The sequence below is a fragment of the Carcharhinus amblyrhynchos genome, chromosome 4 (genome assembly GCF_965287045.1).
Source record: "Carcharhinus amblyrhynchos chromosome 4, sCarAmb.v2.hapA, whole genome shotgun sequence".
Lineage (NCBI taxonomy): Eukaryota > Metazoa > Chordata > Chondrichthyes > Carcharhiniformes > Carcharhinidae > Carcharhinus > Carcharhinus amblyrhynchos.
The window spans coordinates 87,143,808-87,169,170 of NC_137327.1; the positions used below are offsets into that span (position 1 = coordinate 87,143,808).

Sequence of the window (25,363 nt, forward strand, 5' to 3'; positions counted from 1 at the left end):
TGAACCAGATGTGCCATACAAACATGTGAAATAGATTTAGTACATCCAAGTTTCTTTCTTTAAAAGAGCACATTAAAGGATCAATGTTGACAACATGAAATTCCTCTTTTCCATAACCAGTAACTTGCATGAAGATTCACTTTATCGAAATGAAATACAGCTTGCGTACGCCAGCTTATCAAAACAAGCTCCAACTTCCTTGATTCTTAAAATTTAACATATAATTCAAATCCACCAGTGATATACCAGGGTTACATTTTCATTAACTGTCTTTTTTAATATCGGATATTAGCTGGGGCAACTTAGCCTATGTTTTAGTCCCTTATTTACCAAGAGGTGGTCTTGATGCAGCAGGTAACATTCCTACTTGAGCCAAAGGTTTCAGGTTTGAGGCCCACCTCAGGCCTTGTTAGCCAAGGAAAGCGTGTTCATAACACAGATAAAAGGAGTTGACCATCAACCTACAAATCCTTGCAATAGGTGCCACTGGCAGATGATAGGAAAGATTCCTGGTCAGCCATGTGTTGGAAAGGAAGTTGGTGCCTCTACCATCATCACTATGTTTAGCTCCAGACCAAACATGTACATAAAGATGCACACCTGAGTAACCTGTAACATACCACACTAAGCTAAGGTATTTTCCAGTTCTAGCTCATTCTTGTAAATGAATGAGTGAATGAAGAGTAGCCTGACAAACCCTGAGGGAGGATATGATGACTTATTGAGACCACAATAGTATCATGCTAAAGTTTAACCTTTTTTCCCTCTGGAAAAAGTAGTCTTAACCCTGATTTAGCTTTACCCTCTATCCTCATTGAAACAACTACTGAAATCAAAGACCACATGCATAGCAGTGCATGAGCCTTCCTTAAATGTTACATTCATTCCACAGGTGGCAGTGTCAGGGCTACTGATAATTTTTCCCTTATTTCAACTACACTCTGTTACAGAGCAATGCCCAGGCTCTGTTTTACTCAGAACACAGAGAAACAGAGAGAAAATTCAAGTGTAATCAAAAGATAATGTTAAACAATGGGGTTTAAATTTTTTTTCAATTTTTAAAAGTCATACACGTGAAAAAGTTTCAACTTTTGGATGAAATAAGAGTTCCACAACAAATTCCGGACAGTTGATGAGGCTAGTCTTATTCCAACTCCGTCCCAAGTTCAGGTTTATCTCCAATTCTCACACTAAGCAGGACAATCATTCTCTGCTACACAGCAAGAGTCTTAGGATTTTATGCTCCTCTTCAGATGCTGCAATCGGAAGGGGATGTATGAGGAGGAAGACAAGTACTAGTGAAACTAAATTTAGCGGGTACGTGGGGTTGTTTGGTGGTCTTCACAAACCCTTCATTTGATCAGTCTAATTTTTAACAAGATCTGGTAAGTGTATGGGCATTAACAGTCAGGTCACTCAGGCAACGGAAAGGCCTGTCTCTTACGCCCCCCTCCTCCCCCTGTCTTCCTTTGGAGTACTCACAATCAAGGTGCTTCTTCTTGGGGCCCATCACTTCGTGTGTAGTGGCTTTACAGGCCGCCTTGGTAACAGCTGAGCCGGTGACACTGTGCTGGGCCGCGGTGATCCGGTCCGTAATCGACTGACCCGACATGATCCAAATACTAGGAGCCTTTCCTCAGGTAAAGAGGCGACAGTTAAAAAAAATCTTCAGGAAATACCCCTCTTCCTGCTTTCCACCACACACACTATATATAAAAACTGACAAGGAAGGTGAATTTAAGAGAGAGGGGGAGGAGTTTTGTAAAAAAAAAGGAAAATACCCGTTTCTTTCCCCCTCTCCCCCCTCCCAGGAAAAAAAACCTTCGAGAGGTTGACCCCTCTCAAAACACGTTTTTTTTTATCTCCTCGGAGAACTCGAAGCAGCACAATTAATCGACAGCACAGGTGCGATTTTCACACATGTCTGGTTCGGGAAAGAGTATTTGACGGGACTCCCGGTGATATTTTCCGAGTGTTCCTCCTCCTCCTCCTCCCTCCTGCCCCCTCCCCCGCCCGGCCCGGCTTCGCTCGGCTCGGGGCTGCTCTTCCGCTTTCTCGGGCGGGCACTGAGCGCCAAAATGGCGGCGGCGGCGGAGCTGGGAGCTGCTTTGTCAGGTGATGGAAACCACAGGCAGGGATTAAGGTGGAACTGCAGCAACTGCACTAAATAACCCCATCTCGCAGGTTAGGCTGCAGCCAGCACACGCTGTTTTGCAACGGAGATCCATTTTATATATATATTTATATATTTAAAACCAATAAAGCGACTCAGCCATCAAGGCGGGGGCTAGAATTTGAAACAAAAACAGAAAATGCTGGAATTTATCTCAGCAGGTCTGATAGCGTCCTTGGAGAGAAAGAGAGAATAGAACCACCGTTTGGCGTCTGACTCTGAGGAATGGTTATCCAGACCCGAAACGTTGGGGCAGGATTTTACGTCGTTGCCTGTCCTAAAACTGTGAAATCCCGCCTGAGGTCATAGAATCCTACAGTGCAGAAAGAGGCCATTTGGCCCATCGAGTCTGCGCCGACCACAATCCTATTTAGGCCCTATCCCCATAATCCCATGCGTTTACCCTAGCTAGTCCCCATACACTAATTGGCATGGCCAATCCACCTAACGTGCATCCTTGCTAAAGAGGACTTTTGCCATGGTCTACCCTTGCCTGATTCAATTCCCGTGGTGTGTGTGACAGTAAAATTCTGGCTGTTGGCTCTATTCTCTCTCCACATATGATATCAGACCTGCTGAAAGTTACTCAGTCTTTTATTTCATTCCATCTTAAATTGGTTGGGGGAACCAGACTAAATTGCGAATTGAGTCTTGTCCAGTAGTTTTAAAGGGACAATTGATTTTTGTTTAAGTTTATTTATTGGTGTCACAAGCAAGCTCAACACTACAATGAAGTTATTGTGAAAATCCCCTTGTCGTTACACTCTGGTGCATGCAGGGGAAATTTTAGCATCACCAATGCACCTAACCACCATGCCTTTTGGACTGTGGGAGAAAACTGGAACACTCGGAGGAAATCCAGGCAGACATGGGGAGAACGTGCAGACTCTGCACTGATAGTGGCCCAAGCTGGAATTGAGCCCAGGTGCCTCGCACTGTGACATAGCAGTGCTAACCACTGTGCCAAAAACTATTTAGGCATGTACATTGATAGCCAAGCATGAAGATGACAGGACTGATCCATGCAGTTAATATTTTTGAGACACAGTGATGGGTTTTGAATAATGGGGGATGGGTGGAGACGCTATGAATCACATCACTCTTTCTCTCTGTCAACCTTTCCGCTTCTGACAGTGCAAAGGTGAAACTTTCGTCTGTGTAGCTAATTTTTTGTGGAACAAGTCTGTAGCCTATGGCCAAGGGCCTCTTGCTTGAGGGGCATTGCACCACATCAAGCATAGCCACACACACACACACCCTGAAGAGCAATTTAGCACGTCTTTGGACTGTGGGGGGAAATCGGAGCACCTGGAAAAGCCACTGGGAGAACGTGCAAGACAGATCAACACAGACAGATCACTGGCTGGAATCAAACCCAGGTCTCTGGCACTGTGAAGTAGCAGTGCTAACCACTGTGCCATCCAAATGGTATCACTAAATTGTGGAATCATAATAGAGGCAGAAATGTCATGCGGTTGCACTGCTTTTGAACCCTTTCTAGTGATCAGGACAATGCTTGCTCTGCTATATGGCTGAGTGTCATTTACTGTGATATTAAGCTAGGCAAAAGTACATATTATATAGAATGGCCGAATAAATAAAATGGGATGCTTGGACTATGGGACTGGGGGTGGGGTAAGATGCTTGTGAGGAGGAGGTGGTATGCTGGTAATCATCAGAATAGGGGGCATGAGAGTGAGGTGGGGGTAGTTGGCATGTGTGAGCAGAGGCCAACTTGAGACCATAATAACAAGGCTTTGAAATCAACGAGCAACTTATCTTGTTGAGTGATATTACCATCTCTTGATTTGCAGTCCTGCTTGAATCACTCAAACTTATACTGGAGACAACCTCTTAAAATATGAAACAGTTTGACACCTTGATAATGTGGACTAAGTAAAAGACCACTTGACCAATCTAACCTCTCAGAGTCCATGTATTTACTTTCTCAATCTCCCCTAAGAAGAAAAATAAACGATGTTTGTTAAGTATATTAATACTCCTCAATTTGCTTGCATGAAAGCTGTTGCTCAGTCTCTAGTACTTTGAGTTGAGATTATATAAACCTATAAGTCTTACCTTAGGACTTGAGCACAAAAATCAAAAGCTGACACTTTAACCAAGTACTGCACTGTTGGAAGTAGTTTTTGGTTGAGACATTAAACCACTGCCCTCACAGGTGATTTTGAAAAAGAGCCAGGGGAGTTATCCTTGATGTAAAAGTGCTCGAAATACCCAGCAGGTCTGGCAGCCTTGTATTTCCAGCACTTACTGATTTTTTAATTTCAGATTTCCAACAGTCACAGTATTAAGTTTTTATTTTAGAGTTATCAAAGGTAGGATATTTATCCCCTAATTAACATCCCAAAAACAGTTTATCTCTGGTCGTCTCATTGCTGTCTTTGGGCTCCTGCTGTGTGCAAACTGCATGCCATCCTGACATTATGAAAGTGAATACAATTCAAAAGTGTTTCATTGGGTGTATACCACTTTGGGACATCCTGTGGTCTTGAAAGGCACTAATGCAAGTCTTTATTTTGACAAACAATTCTATGAAAATATTTTTGAAAAATCAGATCTATTGGATTACTCCAGTTCAAATTTACTTTATTCCAAATTTCTTGGAAGTTATAAAATTTGACTTTTAAAATGCACATAGAATTATAGAGCACAGAAGGAGGCCATTCAGACCATTATGTCTGCTGGCCCTCTCAGGAGTAAGTCTCTTGTTCCACTCTCCTGCCTATTTCTGTAACTCTGCAAGTTTTTCCTATATTTTACTATAGTATCCTTGAAGAATTAATGTTCATTATTATAATTTGTATGACTGGAGGCAATTTCTTCTGTATATTTCCATGTGAACTTCAAATGCTTTTGATAGTAAGAACAGATTCAGCATCAAGTAAGGTCAACAATATAAAGTGATAATGTTTAGGCTGTATAGTAATATCAGCAATCAAGTAGCTATGTCATTCTGTATTTGCCTTACCAGTCAGTATTAAGGATGGATGGCATCCTTGGAGAGCATGAGCATGTTCCACCTTAATAAAAATGGGTGTATCTTGAATTTTCAGGCCTCACATTCCTGAGGAAAAGTTTCGTAATCACACACAAACCAGGACATGCTGTTTTACCACAGACAGGATGGTGATACAGTTATTATCTGGTATAACACATGATGTTCTCACCCATATATTCCATGATTAACACATACTTTAGACTTCCATGCAACAATGACACTCTGCTCAAAATCCAGAGTCTATCTTGAATAATAAACCATGATAAACTGTTTACTTTTTTCCTTTGTAGTTATCCTTCCAATTAATTTGTCTTTAGAAGAATCTGTAGCAACATTGTTGAGCAGAATTACTTTGACATTTTTATTGAAATCATAAAAATCAGAAGAAATTTCTAATCAGACCAAATGTTTCTACTGTTACTTATGATGTCACAACATGCAGCAATGACAAGAAATCATCTCTGTAGATATTATACAAACATATTTTTAAACAAAAGCGAACTTTTATATCCATGTTTAGTTATTTCTCTTTTCTGTATCCAAACATGCCATGAACTTCTCTGAATTGAGGGGTTTGTAATCTTATTTCCAATCAGTCTTCTGATGTGTTGTGAAACCGGCATTGTTAAGAACAGGATGATAGAATTGATCATCAGATTTTCCAGTGATCTCTTCCCCAAACTAGTGATTCTAAAATTGGAAAATGGTCAGATTGTGTCATAATAATAAGAAAGAAAAAGCTTGTATTTGTATTGTACCTCATAAAACACCTTACAATCAATGAAATACTTTTTGAAGTTTGGTCACTTGCATTCATCAGTGTCCCAAAAACAGCAACAAAAATAATGACCAGCTAATTTGATTTAGTGATGATAGTTGTGGGATAAATATTGTCTTAGACTACACTTTTGGAGTGTAGTAATTATTAGTTAGCTATTCAAAAAACAGAATTTTAGTTTCTTCAGAATAGGCTCCTATCACTTCTCAGCACTGGGGAATAGCATTTCCTACAGAGAGTAGGATAAACCTAAAAAGATGAAAAAAAAACTCCCTTGGTCATCTTCAAATCGTGTTATGGGATCTTTGATATCCGTCTCAGAGGGCAAATGAGGTCTCGCTTTAACATCTCATCTGAAAGACAGCATGACCATTAAAGGAGCACTCTGTCAATATTGCACCAAAGTGTCAGTTTGGATTATGTGCTGAATGAATTGGAACTTCAACCCACAATCTTCTCATACAGATGTGAGTTCTGTACAGCCATGGTTGATATCTATTCTCCCACAATGTGTACAACCCAAAAGGTTTCAACATAGCACACTACTTATGCTTCATTATTAACATTTGTGCTGTTTCTGTCACCCCTAAAGCAAAGAATTGTGAAAAATATTTGAAATATCTCAATGATGTGAAGAAACATTATGTAACTGCAAGTCTTCCTGCCTTTCAGGTGTCTTCCAGGAGGGCTATGCTGTGGGCTATCAGGAGAAAATTAATTATTCACTTTCTAATTTCCTCTTTTTCTGTATGAGAAACTGATTGCTTCATTCTGCTCTTCCCTAATAGCATGGCAGTCATTATAAGCCTGTGAGAGACAGGAGAAGATTTTCAACTTGTTGCTCAGGCATGAAAACTAGTATTGCGGATTGGTTGACTGTTATGAAAATGAAAATTTGGTGGTTTATGAAATAGGTTGAAAATCTATTGTGCCAATGCACCAGTACTGGTATTTGAAATCCACCAATTGTTGATTGATTGCAAATGAGGAATGTAGCGAAAAGTTATCTTTAACCAGTGACATTTACAGAAACAAAGTAATCTGTTAGTAATAAAATCAAGGAATGCACATTGACATCGTTGTTCCATCAAATTGATTAATCTTCTTCAATTGTTTTGACATTTAGTTCCAACCCTTCTAATAAAAAAAATTGGAGAATTTTGTAGTATAGCATTCTAGCATCACTAATATACCTAAGCTAATGTGAACGTTTTTTTTTCTCTTTTTTGACTACATTTTTCTGATCAAAAATCAAAATGTGCAAACAAAAATCTCTAACATAAAACAACATTTGCATAGTGTCTTGTAAACAGTAATTGAAAATAATGTTTTCTTTGCACGAAACAAGTTGAATTGATTATTTTTTAACACAGTGGGATGGAATTTCCTGGTTTGCACTTAAAGAGAAATTACACCAACTGCTCCAACAGCAAGGATGAGAATTAGTAAGGAAGGGGACTGAGCAGGCTGTATACTGAGCAGTCTGTACACTGAGCAGTCAGAGGCTAAAGTGTGTGTGCCGGGGGAGGGGGGTGCAGGGGTTTGGTGAATCAGAATCTTACTGGCCTGATTATAGAAGATCCATTTATATACAAATTAATGTGATGTATTTTTGGAAAAGGAATGTCAGCGATCTCAAGTCCAAGGACAATTCCACTTACCAGAAACACGTGCCAAGTGGGCAGTTGGAGATGCAATTCTAGGATCAGGGTCATCAGCCACGCAAGGACCCACAGACTCATTAGGTGGACAATCATGCTCGTTAGTGAGTGATTGCTAAAGAAGAAGATCCATATAAATTACATTGAACTTAATACATTGTGTCAGTTATCAAGACATTTCCGGACAGCAAACATGGAGAGTCTGCAGAAGGATCTAGATAGGCTGGGCGAATGGGCCAGGAACTGGTAAATGGAATTTAATGTTGGCAAGTGCGAGGTGGTCCACTTTGGTAGGAATAATGGTAGGAAGGACTATTACTTATGTGGCGAAAAACTGCAGCAGGCGACGGTGCAGAGGGACCTCGGGGTCCTTGTGCATGAGTCGCAAAAACCCAGCCTGCAGGTGCAGCAGGTGGTCAGGAAGGCTAATGGGATGCTGGCCTTCATAGCGAGGGGGATTGAATATAAAAGTAGGGAGGTCTTGCTGCAGCTGTATAGGGCATTGGTGAGGCCGCAGCTGGAGTACTGTGTGCAGTTTTGGTCGCCGCACTTACGCAAGGATATTTTGGCCTTGGAGGGAGTGCAGAGGAGGTTTACTAGGCTGATACCGGAGTTGAGGGGGTTGAGCTATGAGGAGAGGCTGAATAAACTAGGCTTGTACTCGTTAGAGTTTAGAAGAATGAGGGGAGATCTCATTGAGACGTATAAGATGATGAATGGGATGGATAGGATAGAGGTGGAGAGACTCTTCCCGCTCAGAAAAGACAGTAGGACTAGGGAGCACAGCCTCAAGATAAAGGGGGGGAGGCGGTTTAGAATGGAGTTGAGGAGGAACTTCTTCACTCAAAGGGTGGTGAATCTCTGGAATTCTCTGCCCACTGAAGTGGTGGAGGCTGCCTCGCTAAATATTTTTAAGACGTGGGTTGATGGGTTTTTGATAAGCGAGGGGATTAAGGGTTATGGGGAGAGGGCGGGAATGTGGAACTGAGCCATGACAGATCAGCCATGATCTTATTGAATGGCGGGGCAGGCCCGAAGGGCTAGATGGCCTACTCCTGCTCCTATTTCTTATGTTCTTAAATGTTATCCCGTTATTTAAGAAGGGTAGCAAGGATAACCCGGGTAATGATAGGCTGATGAACTTGATGTCCGTGGTAGGGAAATTGTTGGAGAGGATTCTTAGAGATAGGATGTATAAGAACGGAATAATTTCATTAGTGATAGACAGCATGGTTTTGTAAGAGGGAGGTCATGCCTCACAAATTTGGTTGAGTTTTTTGAGGAGGTGACAAAAAAGATTGACAAGGGAAGGGCCGTGGATGTTGTCTATATGGATTTTAGTAAAGCATTTGACAAAGTCCCTCATGGCAGGTTAGTGCAAAAGGTTGAATCTCACAGGATAAAAGGAGAGCTAGCTAGATGGGTGGAGAACTGGCTTGGCCATAGAAGACAGAGGGCAGCAGTGGAAGGGTCTTTTTCTGGCTGGAGGTCTGTGACTAGTGGTGTTCCGCAACACTCTGTATTGGGACCTCTGCTGTTTGCGATATATATAAATGATTTGAAAGAAGGTGTAACTGCTGTGAACAGTAAGTTTGCGGATGACACAAAGATGGCTGGACTTGCAGATGGCAATGAACATTGTCAGAGAATACAGCAGGATATGGATAGGGTGGAAAATTGGGCAGACAAATGGCAGATGGAATTTAATCCGGATAAATGCGAAGTGATGCATTTTGGTAGAACTAATGTACAGGAGGGCTATACAATAAATGGCAGAACCATCAGGTGTATAGACACACAGAGGGACCTGGGTGTGCAGGTTCACAGATCCTTAAAGGCGGCAACACAGGTGGAGAAGGTGATGAAGAAGGCATATGGCATGCTTGCCTTTATAGGACGGGGCATAGAGTATAAAAGTTGGCGTATGATGTTGCAGCTTTATAGAACGTTGGTTAGGCCACATTTGGAATACTGCGTCCAGTTCTGGTCGCCACATTACTAGAAGGACGTGGAGGCTTTGGAGAGAGTACAGAAAAGGTTTACCAGGATGTTGCCTGGTATGGAGGGTCTTAGCTATGAGGAGAGATTGGGTAAACTGGAGTTGTTCTCCCTGGAAAGACGGAGGATGAGGGGCAACCTAATAGAGGTATATAAAATTATGAAGGGCATAGATAGGGTGAACAGTGGGAAACATTTTCCCAGGTCGGAGGTGACAAACACAAGGGGTCACAGGTTGAAGGTGAGGGGAGCAAGGTTTAACACAGATGTCAGAGGGACGTACTTTACACAGAGGGTGGTGGGCCTGGAATGCACTGCCAAGCAAGGTGGTAGAGGCGGACATGCTGGGATCGTTTAAGACTTATCTGGATAGCCACATGAACAGACCGGGAATGGAGGGATACAAACGAATAGTCTAGTTGGAAGCATGAGTGGCGCAGGCTTGGAGGGCCGAAGGGCCTGTTTCCTGTGCTATATTGTTCTTTGTTCGTAATGTTATCAAGAAAAAGATTTTGACTTTTCCAGCTCTTTCCCCAAATAAAAATTGATAATTCAAAGTACCATTTCAGAAAGTTGCGAGTCTTCAAAAATGTACGATTGGGAGAATCTTTGTGAGAGGGGAAGGAAAAACCGACATATGATTTCAGAGAATTAATTAGATATGCCACAGTCTGGTTAGACTAAGATTATCTGTTCCTGTCTATTACGTACTATGCAACAACAAGATAATGTTACCAAAAGCTGTTCCTATACATGCAAGTTCACCTACTGAATCATCTATTGAATGATGATTGTTGCAGTGTATGTTTAGTAATTGGAATGGACTAGATTGCCCATCGGCACCAAGTAGAAGTTCTCATGTGGTGGTCAGCTACTCATGTTATGAAACTCCCTAGACAGTTCATCGTCTTACCCTGGAATTGCATTTGCTTCCTGGTGTTATCCATATCTCGAGTAGATATGGATTAAAAATTGCTTGGCTCTCCAATGGGTGTCTGCCTAAAATATAATGATAATCTTGAACAAGTAAAATCTGCAGTGGGCAAATTGCTGTTATTGCAAAGCTAACAGGGGATCAGCACAATAAAGATAGCAATTTGGAATATTCATATTAATCCACATTTCATAGAGTTTTACAGTTTATAAAGACACTTCCACCTATCATGCCTGCACCAGCTATCAAGTACCTATCCTAATCCTATTTTCCTGCACTTGTTCCATAGCCTTGTATGCTATGGCATTTCAAGTGCTTAGCTACATGCCTCTTAAATTTTGGGAGAGTCACCATATCAAGTTTCCCCCTTTCATGCAGTGAGTTCCCGATTCCCACCACCCTCTGGGCGAAAGATTTTCCTTAAATCCCCTGCCCATTACCTTAAATTGATGCCCCCAGGTTATTGACCCTTCAACTGAGGGAGAAAGTCTTTTCCCATCAACCCTATCTGTGTCCTTTATAATTTTGTTGACCTCAATTAAGTCCTCCCTCAGCCTTCTCTATTCTGAGGAGAACAACCCCAGCTTAACTAGCCTCTCTTAACTGAGATATTCTAGCCTATGCAATGACCAAGTGAATCTCCTCTGCACTCATTCTAGTGCAACCACACCCTTCGTATAGTCTGGCGACCAGAATGGCACACAGTACTACAGTTGTGGCCTAATGAGTGTTTTATACAGTTCCATCATAATCTCCCTGCTCTTATAATCTATGCCTTGGCTAATATCCCATATGATTTTTTAACTACATTATCCACCTGTCCTGCTGCCTTCAGAGACTTATGGACATGCATCCTAAGGTCCCTCTGGTCCTCTGTACTTTCTAGTATCCTACTATTCATTGTGTGTTCCATTGCCTTGTTAGTCCTCCTAAAATGCATTGCCTCACGTTTTTCAGGGTTAAATTCCATTTGCCATTATACTGTCTATCTGGCCAACCTATCTATATTACCTTGTGATCTAAGGCTTTCCTCCTCGTTATTTGCCACACCTCCAGTTTTTGTGTCATCTGCGAATTTACTAGTCATATTCCCTCACATTCCCATCTAGATCATTAATGTACACTACAAACAGCAAGGGACCCAGTACTGATCCCTGCAGTATACCATTAGGCATAGGCTTCCAGTCACAAAAGCAATCTTCAACTAACACCCTCTGCCTCTTGCCTTTAAGCCAATTTTGAAATCAATTTACCAAATTGCCCTGAATTCCATGGGACTTCTTGATCAGTCTCCCATGAGGGATATTGTCAAAAGTCTTATTGAAGCCCATGTAGAACACATCAATTGCACTGCTCTCATCTACTCACCGAGTCACCTCCTCAAAAAAATTCAATCAAATTTGTTAGACATGATTTCTTGGCAAAGCCATGCTGACTATCATTGATTAATCTTTCCCTCTCCAAGTGCAGATTAATTCTGTCCCTGAGAACTTTTTCTAATAATTTCCCTATCACTGATGTTAGACTCACTGGCTGTGATTTTATTTTTTTTTCTAAGTGCTGGGTGGATTTGAAACTGGGAGTGTTTCAGATCTGACTTGTGTTTATCAATGCCCTCAGTTCATTGGTCTTACCCATAAGACTCATCGCATTAAAATAATTGTCATCCAACCGTGCCATATTCTATTGTGCCTTAACATGTTGGTCTTTGCTCTGCCTTCCAGACTAACTCAGCTTTTCTTTTATATTTAGTTGTGCATGACCCACTACTATACCTCCACTCTGCGGCTTGCCGCCTGCCAAATTTAGTTTAACCCCCACCATCTGCTCTATGCCTGAAGTTGTTTTACCATTTATACATAAATAACAATAGCTTCATTGTTATTTTAACAACAAAAATTGGCCTGCGTACCTTCAACGGTGAAGTGAGACGGTATGGTACACAAAGGTGGAAAAAAACCTTACAGAGAATCAGGCCACACACCTGTTTGAGATTTTGTGGATCAGGATAAGATGATATTAGGTGATGAAAGGACAGCCAATCTTGAATACTACATTAAAGGGCAAGGCAGCATCAACCACAAGTTCCTTCAAGGGCAATATAGCAATGCAATTAACTGCAATATAAGTAGAAGGCAAGGATCTCGTTCACAAGTGAATAGACATTTCTGGAGATAGATGAGGAGAGGAACACTGATTGATGATCTGCTGAAAAAGTCTACTGGGTCAGCCTTAGGAAGAACTAGTGGTACAGAAAGCAGATAGCAAAATTAGACTCCAATAACGTGCTGCATGAGAAGGATAGCAAGAAGTTGATTGAGACTTATGCTTATAAGGATGGGCCCTTCTGAGAATGCGAAAAGAAGGACAGAGAGATGCTGTGGGCTTTTCCAGGAGGGAGTCAAACATGGGACTGTGGCAAGAAGGTAAAGTAATAGAGAAGGGTTGGTGAGAGGCGGGTTCAGTTGGGTGCAACATATCCAAGGTGGGAGAAAAGAAAATAGAAGTGGAAGTGACAGGAAAGAGGGTTAGAGGGACAAAAAGGAAGACATAATGGCCTGAGGTTGGAAGCAGCAGCCAAAATGCGTACGCAATTGAACACAGGATATTCAAGTTTCATAGAAATGGAAAAGATAATGATAAAAACATCCTGATTATAAGCAGAATAGTGAGGGGACAATCAAAGGGAGTCAAAATTAAAGTTGGGGGTTTCAAGGCGGGTGAAAGTTGACTTAAATGTAGAATTGCATCAGCTTGGAGTATTAACAACCTAATGTCTTGGTTCAGAGACTAGTATGATGGAGGTGTGAGACCAGCAGCTTTTCGAATGGCAGAGTATCAATGCATGCACTTGTGAAACTTGGAGAGCTGAGGAAGGGTGGAAATCTGAATATGAACTGACAAGGTTACATCCAGGGGCCATAGGAGTTGTGTTCAACTTAGTGATTAAAAAGTGTACATCAACGGAAACTAAATCAACTAAAGAACAAGTACACTGACAGAAAGAGAAAAGGATGGCAATGAACCACCAAGGATAGAGTTGCAGAGAAGAACTCAAGAAGGAACTGCTGGCCTTGGAGTCAAAAATAATTTACAGTGAGCTGGTGACATAATGCTAATATCACCGGACCAGTAATCCAGAGGCCCAGATTAATACTCTGCAGACTCATGTTTGAATCCTATTCCAACAGCTAGTGGAGTTTAAATTTAGTTTAAAAAATCTGGAATTAGAAGTTAGTCTCAGTAATAGTAGGCATAAAATGATTGTCCTTTAGGGAAGGAATTTTGCAGTCCTGACATGGTCTGGTCAACATGTGACTCCAGACCTACAACAATGCGGCTGACTCTTAGAGGGCCTAGCTCAATTGTATCAAACTGTTACTAAGTGTACAAAAAGTAATAAAACTGGAAGGATCAGCCAGCACTGACTTAGGCACCAGAAATAACAATGGAAAATTCAGTCCAGTCTAACCTACAAAGTCCTCTTTTTTAACATCTTTTTTAACATGCAAATATTGGGAGAGCTATCCCACAGTCATAATCAAACAACAGTCTGACATAGTCATACTCATAGAATCATACTTCACAGAAAATGTCCCAGAAACCACCATCGCCGTACCAGATGTGGAAGCACAATTATAGACAGTCAGGAAGGCATTGCCCTGGGAGTTCTCAATATCAACTCCGGACATCAAACATGGGCAAGAAGACCTGATTATCATCTACTGTGCCCTCACAGTTGTTGAATCAGCACTCTTCCATGTTGGATTCTTAACTATAGCATTGGTGTGGAGGAACCAGGACAAGTTAGTGATCTGGACACCTAGAAACTTTAAGCTCTCGACCATTTCCACTTCATTCCTATTGATTTAGAGGGGCATGTCCTCCACTGTTTATAGTAGTATATCCTTCCATAATCTCAAAGAACAGAACTCGGCATTATCAATGAAATGAATGAAGTGTTTGTGTCACAGTGCCAACCTCAATGCTGGTGCTTGGAATGAAGGGGAAGGTGACAGTACCTCCTCATAAAAATTTTATTCTTTGGAGTTGTGTTTTTCAGAAGGCTAAGGCTGTTGAGAAGGACTTTGACAAAGGAAAAATGGGGCAAGAATTAGGATATATTGGCCAAATATATCCAAATTTCATGCAAAATTTCCTTAGACTCCTGAGAAAGTAGAGGCATTGGTGGGCTTTCATAATTATAGCATCAGTGTGGAGGGACCAGGATAGATAGTTGGTGATCTAGACACCTAGAAATCTGAAGTTCTCAACCATTTCCACTTAATCCCTGTTGATTTAAAGGGGCATGCCCTCCACTATTTATAGTAATTTATCCTTCCGTAATCTCGAAGAACAGCATTATCAAAGAAATGAATGAAGTGTTTCACTTCATCTTCAAAAAGATTTGTCTCACAGTGCCAACCTCTATGCTGGTGCTTGGGAATGAAGGGGAAGGTGACATTGCCTCCTCATTGGCACACTTCCATGTTGGATTCTTAACTATAGCTTATTTGGAGGTTTTTTTTAAGAGGGCTGGGCTGTTGAGAAGGACTTTGACAAAGGAAAAATGGGACGAGAATTATGATATATTGGGAGGCTACACACGTCAAACTTCCTTAGCCTCTTGAGAAAATAGAGGCATTGTGGGCTTTCATAATTATAGCATCAGTGTGGAGGGAGCAGGACAAGTAGTTGGTGATCTAGGCATCTAAAAACTTGAAGCTCTCAACCATTTCCATTTCATTCCCATTGATGTAGACAGGGGCATGTCCTCCATTACGCTTCCTGAAGTCAATGACTATTTCCTTCATTTTGCTGATGTTGAGAGAGAGATTATTGTTGTTGCACCAGTTCACCAAATTCTCTGTCTCATTCCTGTATTCTGTCTCGACATTGTTTGAAATCCAACCCACTACGGTGGTGTCATCAGCAAACCTGAAAATTGAGTTGGAGGGGAATTTGGCCACATAGTCATAGGTATACAAGAAATATCGTAGGGAGCTGAACACACAGCCTTGTGGGGCACCAGCATTGAGGATGATTGTGGAGGAGATACTGTTGCCTGTCCTTACTGCTTGTGGTCTGTGGGTGAGGAAGTCTAGGATCCAGTCGCAGTGGGAGGAGCCGAGCCCTAGGCCATGGAGTTTGGAGATGACTTTTGTAAAGATAATAGTTTGAATCTGCTATCCTTACCTGGTTTGGCCTACATGTGACTCCAGACCCACAGCAATGTGGTTGACTCTCAAATGCCCTCTGAAATGGAGGGCAGCAAGAAATGGGCAATAAATGCTGGCCGAGACAGCAATGCCCTCATCCCACAAAAACGAATGAAAAAATATTAAACCGAGGCCCCAAAATCATGGATAATGCCTGTCATGCTTGATGAGTCTGTAGATGACTGAAGAACCCGATTATCTCATTCAAAAGACAACATCTCCAACAGTACAACACTTCCTTTGTAATGCACAAGATTATCAACAAAGATTTTTGCACTCAACACCTGGAATGAGACTTGAACCCAGGATCTTGTGACTCAGAGACAAAAGTGCTACACAGTTCATACTGGCCTGCTGCAATAAAATTCATTGTCTTGGGGACCTCATGATCAAAGGTTCTTCTCCAATCTTCCGCAAGCCAGATGAGCATCCCTTGTGCCATTCATGTTGATAGGGTGACTTTGAAGTATGTTCAGCACTTCCCATACCTTGGCAACCACCTCTCCCAAGGGATTATAATCAATGAGAAAATCTAGTGCCAAGTCAACTGTGTCAACACTGCTTTATTAAAGCTGTGTCAACATTCCTTTGACAACACGGACCTTTGGAAGTCAATAAGAGCCTAAATTTAAGAGGTCATTGTGTTGACCTCCCCCCTCTACTGTAGTGAAACCTGAACTATCTATTGACACCACATTAAGATCTTTGAGAGCTTTTATAAGTGGTGCTTACATCACATCCTGGGAATCAAATGGGAAGACCACGGGACCAATGCTAGTGACCTCCATGAAGTTGCAATTACCAGAATGAACCAACTTTGATGGATGGCCCATTGTGTCCAGATGCTCAGAAACTGCTTCCCTTATCAGGTTGTCTTCTCCAAGTTTTATGTGCAGCCAAAGGAAAATATATAAGAACATGTTCAAGGCACCAGGACATTATCATTACTGACTGTGAGGAGAAGGCTGCAGATTGTTCAGCATGGCTCCAGGGCCTTTCAAGATGAAAGCTCAGTGACTTTACAGCAAAGCAGAAGGCAGCAGCGGAGAGAGGAGAGGGAAGCCAACTCAAGCTGTGAATTCCATTCCCCCGTGCAACAACATGCCCCCACACTGTGGAAGAACTTGTTGATGCATAATTGGGTTCCTCAGTCATCTGAAGATTAATCAAGTCTGACAGATGTTATTCATGATTTCGAGGGATTACCACCAGCTTATTCAGTTTCGTGAAGTTAGCTGTTCCTCTCCAGACATGCCCCTCTCATGATTATTTTTCCTGTGGTCTGTTAGAGTTCCTCAAGGAGTTTGAGTTGCTGTACATGCATGCTGCAGTCTGGTGCTTCATTGTGATAGTAAGGGTTCCAACTTTCTTTCCAGGAATTTTTCCTGCACTCATTACCTACCACTGGTGTATGTTGGAAGAATTTTCAGGTTGCTACTCGTTTGGTTGAATTATGAATGCACCTTCCTTAATATCCTTGCACCACAAGATTTCTGTCTATTTTGTCCTGTAGAAAGAGGCAATGAGGATCAATCGGAAGGAGAGTAGCCTCAGTAGTAGTGCATATGCTAAGAGGAAAAATAAGCAGCAAGATCAGAATTAAGGTGTTGAAGGGAAGGAGGTATGTGAAGTGTAAAAGTAGTTCTGAGAGAAGTTGGTGACTGTACAAAGGCTGGTAAGTGAGAAGAGAGTGATGCTCTTGGCTAGAATTAAAGAAGCAGGAACAGGTGAGTTTATTTTTGCAATGGGAATGAGAGACAATGTAGTTTGTCTTTGTGCTGTGTGATGGAGATAAGGGAATCGTTGAGCCTGCTGGGGAGTGGAATGAAGGTCAACTGACATGTTGTAGAGAGGAAGGAATGAATAAAGAGCAGAACTTGGCCTTCATGCACTAGTGAGGTCATTGATGTGCTGATGTGATATTCCTGATTTCTTCTGAAATTTATCCAAATCTGGTGAACACCATGTTTGACAATTCTTCTGGCGTTTTGGAGGAACAGGAGTTTTGTGCTCAATGTTATCCCTTCCATAAGCACCTTCTCGAAGACATCTGAGAAACTAGGACTTGCCGGCAATTTTATTCCAGTTCCTTGCTTCAGGAATTGTATCCCTGCTTTAAAGACTATTTAACTTGGGCATGCTGTCGTTGAAAAAAGGGTAGCTGAATAGTAATTAAATTAGTATGTTAGGATTCTAAAAGTACTACATAATGTAGACCATGGCAAGCCCTTTCACCTTGTCCAGAACAACCAACAAGAGCACAGAGTTCATATTTGAGGTAAATCCAAAGCAAACCTGTGGAAACGATTATTTGAATGAATGAAAAATCAGTCTGGAGATCTGGTGAAAGCAGATAGTATTGATTGATTCATCCAAATGTATCTTAGATAGATTTCTTTCAGAAAACATTTTAGAATATAGTATATGAGTAATTTGAGACATATAATAAGTGTAGCATTTTTGAGAGGATCAGGTGACTGCATCTTTAGTCCACACAGCTCTTTGCAAATGGGGTTATCCATGCCTCAATGTTGAGACCTGTTGTAGACTTGATAAAGATTTATTGCTGTGATTATTGCTGTATCATATTACTATCAGGAAGCTAGAAGGCAGATTAAATCCATGCCAAAAGTTCATTCAAAAAGTGGCTGCCCATATCCTTACTTGCACCAAATCCCATTTTGATTTGATTTAATTTTGTCACGTATTAACATTCATTGAAAAGTATTGTTACTCGCACACTATACAGACAAAGCGTACCGTTCATATAGAAGGAAAGAGAGTGAAGAAAGTAATGCTACAGTCATAGCAGGGTGTAGAGAAAGATCAACTTATTGAAAGTTAAGTCCATTGAAAAGTCTGACAGCAGCAGGGGAGGCAATGTTTTTGAGTCGGCTGGTACGTGACCTCAGACTTGTATTTTTTTCCCAACAGAAGAGGTGGAAGAGAGGATGTCTGGGGGGACATGGGGTCCTTAATTATGCTGGCTGCTTTGCCAAGACAGTGTGAAGTGTAGACAAAGCCAATGGATTTACTCTTGACCCCTGTGATCACTGACCTACATTGTCTCTCAATTAAGCAAGACCTTGATTTTAAAATTCTTATCCTTGTTTTCAAACTTCTTTATGGTCACACCCATCCTTATCTCTGTAATCTCCTCCAACCCCACAATCCTCCAGGATATTAGTGCTCTGTTAATTCTGGCCTCTTGAGCATCACTGGCGTTAATCACTTCAAAAAGTCTGACAACACCAGGTTTTAGTCCAACCTATTTATTTGATAATATACTCACAAGCTTTCGAGGGACACCCTCTTCACCCACATCGTTAATCACTTCACCATGGCGGCTGTACATTCAGCTACATCTGCTCTGGAATTCCCTCCATAAGCCTTTCTACCTCTCTTCCATCTTTAATGACACTCCTTAAAAACCTACCCCTTGACCAAGACTTTGGCCATCTGTTTTAGGTCGCCATGTCAAATGTTGTTCTATAACACTCCTGCAAAGGTCATGGGATGTTTTTTGCATTAAAGGTTATGCATAAATGCACGTTGCTGTTGTAGGCGAATCTTGTCTTTTCTATCTAGTATTCTTTATGTTTCCAAGTAGACCTCTGGCTGATCTGCAATAAATTACTTCTTGGAGGTGGGTTTCCAGGCCATCCAACAATTTAGTGAGAAACCCACTAGTGAAATGAGGCCCAGAATCTCTCTAGTCGGGATAAAGATGTTGTCCCTGAATCAGTGCTATTTTACGAAAAAGCAAAGGAAATGAATCAATGAAACAAATGTAAAACAAAATGCAAGATTGAATTCAGGGAACTAAAGCAATACGAAAGTTATAACATAATTTGAAAGAATGGAAAGAACAGGAGAACCAAAGGAAATTTATCCAACAAAAATATGTTTGAATGAAATGATTCCTATAAAAATGTGTTGAGCCAACTGCGTGAACTGCTGTCATTTGTATGGTGAAGATTCTCCTGCAGCGCAATTAGGGAGAGAGTTCTAAGATTTAGACAACATGACAATGAAGGACTGATGATATATTTCTAAGTTATGTTGGTGCATAACCTGGATGAAAATTTGGAGGTGATTGTGTTCCTTCCATCAACTCAAAATGATGGACATGCAGCACTAGGGTTCAGATGACTTCATATGATGCACTTTCGCTGATGGCTGAAGAAACCAATTTATGAGAGGTAGGTCCTGTCACTAGTACCACATGTGAAGTCATAATAAGGTGTCATGGGTTGTTGTTTTGGTGTTGGCACCTGTTGCCGAGCCACTGTTGCCACAGAATGTCAGGGCCAGCTCATAGGTGATATTGACATTTTTCCCTGTCATCAGCTAAAAGGTCCCAGGTGTGAGAATCCTGTTAAGGGCCTTCTTGCAAGCATTTTTGAAGTGGAGCTTTGGGCATTTTATTGATCATCTAGCTCTGATTACTTTGCCTTACAAATAATCCTGAGGAATATGACTGTCTTCCATCCTGAAAGCTTGCTGAGTCAATGAAGTCACCTCTGCTTGAAGAGTGTCAACATACTTGGAAGATTTGCCTTTGAGAGGATTACTGCGTTCAAGATTTTGTTCTTCCGTGAGATGACCAGAATGTGCTGCAAACAGAAAAGATGAAAGTTATTGAGCTTTCTTTCTTGATTGTTGTTAGCGCGAGTGGGCGAAATGACCACGACGGACTCAGGGTGAAGTTCAATAACGGCACAGCTTTATTTTCTTTTACGTCGATGGAGAAGCACAGTCAGGACATACAATCGGACTGTCCCGAAAGCGCTCTAAAGACTCCCCCACAACGGGCTACAATTATACTTGAACTTCGCGTTTCAAATGCTAATCCTTTATTTACAGTATTTGACTTCAGCCATCCTGTTTCGATGTTTTCGAGTGTTGGAGCAGTTGTTTTAAGTGTGTGTTAATTGTTTTTGTCTGGTTGGTTATCAATGGTCTAGAATCTCTGGGGTTTGAACCATAGGTGTGTTATTCATCTCAAAGAGGTTTTGAGGGGCCAGGGATGTTTCCTTAACTTTGTCAATTTTAGGTGTCTCCATGGGTTGTTTGACTGGTTTAGAAGTGCTGATTTTGTTGGGGTGGGGATGTGTTCTTTAATTTAGTTCCTGTAGGTGCCATCCTGTCTAATTTCCCTTATGTGCTAGCCCTCATTTGCATTCTAAAAGCATGCCCTTGCCTACTGATCAGTGTCTGTTACTCTGTGATTTTAGTGGAGGGCTCTGAGGATAGCTTTAGTTTGCTTCCATTTTGTGTGCCCAATTTCATAAAATTTGTTGTCCGATAACAGATCGCCCCTGTCGGTCAGGAGCGGGCTTGTTCCGCCTCCCTCAGACCGACTTTCTTAACAAATTTTATGTCCGGTGCTCCCTGCATTTGCATGCTGCAGTCGTACAGTTTAGGGGGGCCCCGGGTTTGTCAAATTAGATGTATGCGGGAGAAGTTTTCACAATTTGTTAATTATCCCATATTGCCAATCATTCTGATTAGTTCCCTCCTAGTTTTGGTTTTCTTGCACCAGCGGTATGTATAGCACATTATGATCCCTCAGGATATTGCCAGAATGAGTTGGATGGCAACCAGTATGTGCGAGATTATCCAGATCCAGGGGTGAATGTCTACACGTAGACCCCAGTCCCACACCCTCTGAACCCCTGTCTGGCTCTGTAAGGCTGACTCTGTGTCATTCTCTAGGGTTTTGATATGTGATTGTAGCTGGTGGTATAATCGAACAGAGTGTCCCACTTTGAGACGGAGCTCTCTCAGTACTTCTGCTAAGTGTGGGATTGGAGCCTGTTCTGGCTCTCGGTAATATTTGAGGTCGTCTCTCAATGGGTCCATGGCATTAAGTGTCTACTTCGGATGTTGGTGATGTGGACCTGGCCAATAGTAACCGGTGGGCGAGGGGTGAAGCAGAAGTTTGGGCTGGGGATCGGGCATGTCAGCCTGTTGTATATGAAGGATGTTCTAGTTGTGGCTACACAATACCTGCCTCGTCCTCCATATCCTGCCCGGGCAAAGTGTGGATCGGTGGTGTAATTTCTAGGGTAAAGCCCTGCGTTTTGTTAAACCCACATTCAGCTGCCTCTCCTTGTCTCAGTGGGTGAGGGCAAATGGTTATCTCTCCTCTTTGTTTGCATCCCGAGAGGGAGGTACTGAACATCACGCCATGCCTTGAGATGGCCGTGACTTTGGTTATGTGGTAGCAGAGGGAGGTATTGCCTCTAACTACACCGATGTTATCAATCTGGAAGGTAGGGAATGGTCCCGAGTCTGGTGTAACTATTGGAATCAATAGGACCATCTGTACTCCCGTACTCTCGCTAACCTCGCACTCGGGGATCACTGGATATACCCATGTCATTCCTTTCAAGGTTCGGTTATCCAGCACCCCCTTCCGATCTGTGCGTTGTGCTAGCTGGGTGCTATCAATCCAATTGGGCACCTCCCCCCCGTGTACCTGGTCCAAATTATGCCTTAATTGACCTATCATCCACTGACTGTATGCATGGCACAGCTGTCCCTGTTGTGCCCGGGCAATGTTTTCTCTCTCTCTATCTATAAGGCGGTTAATGGTGTGTTTCTAATATTGTGATTCCATCTCATTGAGTACGGGCACCCCTCTCCCCTAAAAGAGCCTGCTTGGCTTGTTGGGCTAGTGACCGTTGCAGGATATCTTTCATCACTCCCTTTAACTGTTCTATCTTATTATTGAGGCCCTGGATGTCAATTGAGTTAACCACGCTGGATCTGGTGTTTATACCTGTGAGGATGTCATTGACTATACCCCTTTTGCTTCTGTGTGTGTGTTGTCTCTGTAGTGTGTTGCTCCCATCGCATTGATAGCCCACTTTATAGTTTCTCTGCCCAGCATTTGGTACATACCTCGTGTCTGTTCTGAACAGTATCCTGGCACCTGGATCCCTGAGATATCGATCAGAACAGGCACGATTTTGTGTTTCACATTGTCATATACAATTTCTTCCTCGTTCCACAACACCAGTCCTCTCTCCAACCCCCCACTCAGCAAGGGGCAGGGTAAGATTTCGGGCATCGTGGTCGTGGGGGCACGCATTGTAGGAAGTGCAAAACATACATATAGTGAGACTACTGGAGCCTCAACTAGTCCATAGTACCCGCAAATGTCAGTGTCCGGTTTCAAAATGTCTCTTTGTGCCTGGATCCGTGGGTCCTCGGGAAGGCTGCAGATTGTTCCAAAGGTGCAGCCAGAGTCGCCCAGCGAGTCTGGCCGTTGGATACATGTTTGGGTCTTATCTAATGTGCAGGTGAAGCAGGTCACATCAAGACCTGGGTGGACTTGTAGCTATGCATTGGAATACATTCTGTTGTTCTTGGGGTATGGTGCTGCCGGCATGCACAACGCCTCGGACGTATTGAATATTATTCCGTGGGATTGTTGATAGGTGGTGTATCCCTGGATGGTGAACCTTGACAAGAAGATCACGGATAGGGCCATCCTCAAAGTGGTTAACATTATCCTGGAGAGGGGTAGGAAGGGTACACAAAGCCTGGTGGCCGCCAGATATTAGAATCTTAGTATTAACTAATTTCTATAAACTAATCTACTTAGGCATGCCTCTATATTATATACATATATACACATATTAGAGCCATGGCTGATGTGTGGCTCTCCTCCGTCCTAGAAATGAAGGTTGTTAATTCGATCTCCGCTGTGTGGATAGATGTGGTTAGTTATGGGTCGATACGTGGCCCGTTTATGTTGACAGACTATTCTTGTCTTTACAGTCGGTCTGTCCTGTCTCCCTCCCCACCGGGGTGGTATGCCTTTAACTGTGACCAGTGTTTCCAGCGGCCTTTCCCTTTGATGTCAACACAGGCACATGTGTCGCTGGTGAGGGTAATCTCATGGGGTCCGACCCAGTTCGGTGCAAACGCTGTTTGATCAGGGGCAACTCGGATCAAAACTTTGTCCCCTACCTGGGGAAGTGTGGGGGTATGGCAGATGTCATGTTTCCTAACCTGGTCTTTTATAGCCTGTTGGTCTCTGGCTGTGTGGTATAGCTCTCTGAGTTGGTGGTCTAACTCAGATAACTAAGATAAGTTGCACATATCTTTTCATTTTATCCGGGGGGGGGGGGGGGGGGGTGTGCCACTGTTGTAATTTTTAAAAATCTCTGATACTTTGGACCAGTTTGCTTACTCCAATGTTTTACCCCAGTGCCCTTATTTGCAAGATGGACAAAGGACAAACACAAATAACGGCTCGACAAGTTTATTCAATTGGGTGATGCGTGCAGTGGACGGATAAAGCTATTTACAAACTAGACTGTGATGTCCTGATTCTTCCTTAGTGAAGGGAACCTATGTGGGCGAGCTTTGACTGCCAGGGACCATCTCTGGTAGTGAGCACCGGGTCAAATGGTTCTGCGAGTCCCGGTACCGGGGTGCCATAGGGGGTAAGATTTGCGGGGTGCCCCAACCTTTTCGTCGGCGCCTCCTGGGTCGTGGTTTTATTCCTAAAGCTCTGTAAATTGGGGCAGGAACCATGGGTTCATGTGCTGGTTCTGGGGGTAGTGGGTGGGGGTTGTAGCTGCTTGTTGGGCCAGCCCTTCGAGGGGCATGGGTTGGGGTCCATCGTCAGGGAATTGCTGAGATAGTCATGTAGGGTAGTAGAGTGGTATCCTACAGTTCCGGGCAAAATGGTTGGGTTGCCCACAGGTGTAACACTGTACTTGTGGGGGTGCATATCTGGGGTTGGTTCTATCTTGTTCCCTGTACCTGGGGTTGGGAATATATCGGGTTCTGCCCGGGGCTGTGGTTTTCTGTATCGATGATTGGCGGAGGTATAGGGGGGTGGGTGCCCTCTGTGCCATACTCCATCTATGTCCCTGGACGCCCCTGCCTGTTCCCACTGTGTCACCTCATCTGGGCTTGCATTACCCTGCAGCTTATAAATATCCATTTCCTCCAAGGGTGCTGTTGTGGTAGCGGCTGTGTGCGGGAGGGCTTCCCCAGCTGCAGCCTTGGCCGCAGCATCTGCTAGTTGGTTCCCCTTCTGTTCTGTCTTTACTCTCTGGTGGGCTTTTATCTTAATTACGGCTGCTTCTGAGGGCAGCCTGGCTGCAGCTACCATGTCTCAGATTATATTTTCATGCTTTATGCCCCCCCCCCCCCCCCCACCCCCCCCCCGTGGTGATAAACCCGCGCCTTTTCCAGGCCATCATGGAATCATGGGTCACCCCTTTGAAGTTAAATCAAAGTGTAAAGCATTGTGTACTCAAAAACAAACAGACCTTTAACAACTCTGCTCTTACCTCAATGCAACAACAATCACCTACATTCGACAGGCAGCCAGACCACACAGATACACTGAAATACAAAACTATCCAAATTATCAGCTCAACCTTAGATTTTCTCTAATCAATCTTCCATCTTGCCAATTAATTGGTAATATTTTCCTAATATGTTGAGAGACTAGTCTCTTTCTGTCAAAATTCTGTAACACACCCTGCGAACTTCCTCCTCTTAAAAAACAAAGGATCACTTGGGTGTGATTATATGCAGTGCTAAGGTTC

At 42.6% G+C, this 25,363-nt stretch overlaps 1 protein-coding gene across 15 annotated transcripts in view; it reads right to left on the minus strand.

Moving 5' to 3' along the window:
• Nucleotides 1-1,985, minus strand: part of LOC145342171 (phosphatidylinositol-binding clathrin assembly protein) — a 167,996-nt gene extending 166,011 nt beyond the window's left edge. For 14 of the 15 annotated variants that reach the window (XM_080187486.1, XM_080187478.1, XM_080187480.1 and 11 more), the window contains exon 1: nt 1,483-1,985. In XM_080187486.1, coding sequence (XP_080043612.1) covers nt 1,483-1,612 — 130 coding nt within the window. In that variant the 5' untranslated portion in view covers nt 1,613-1,985. The remainder of the gene's footprint in view (nt 1-1,482) is intronic. The other variant, XM_080187485.1, reaches the window with a different exon arrangement.
• Nucleotides 1,986-25,363: the final 23,378 nt, after the last annotated feature.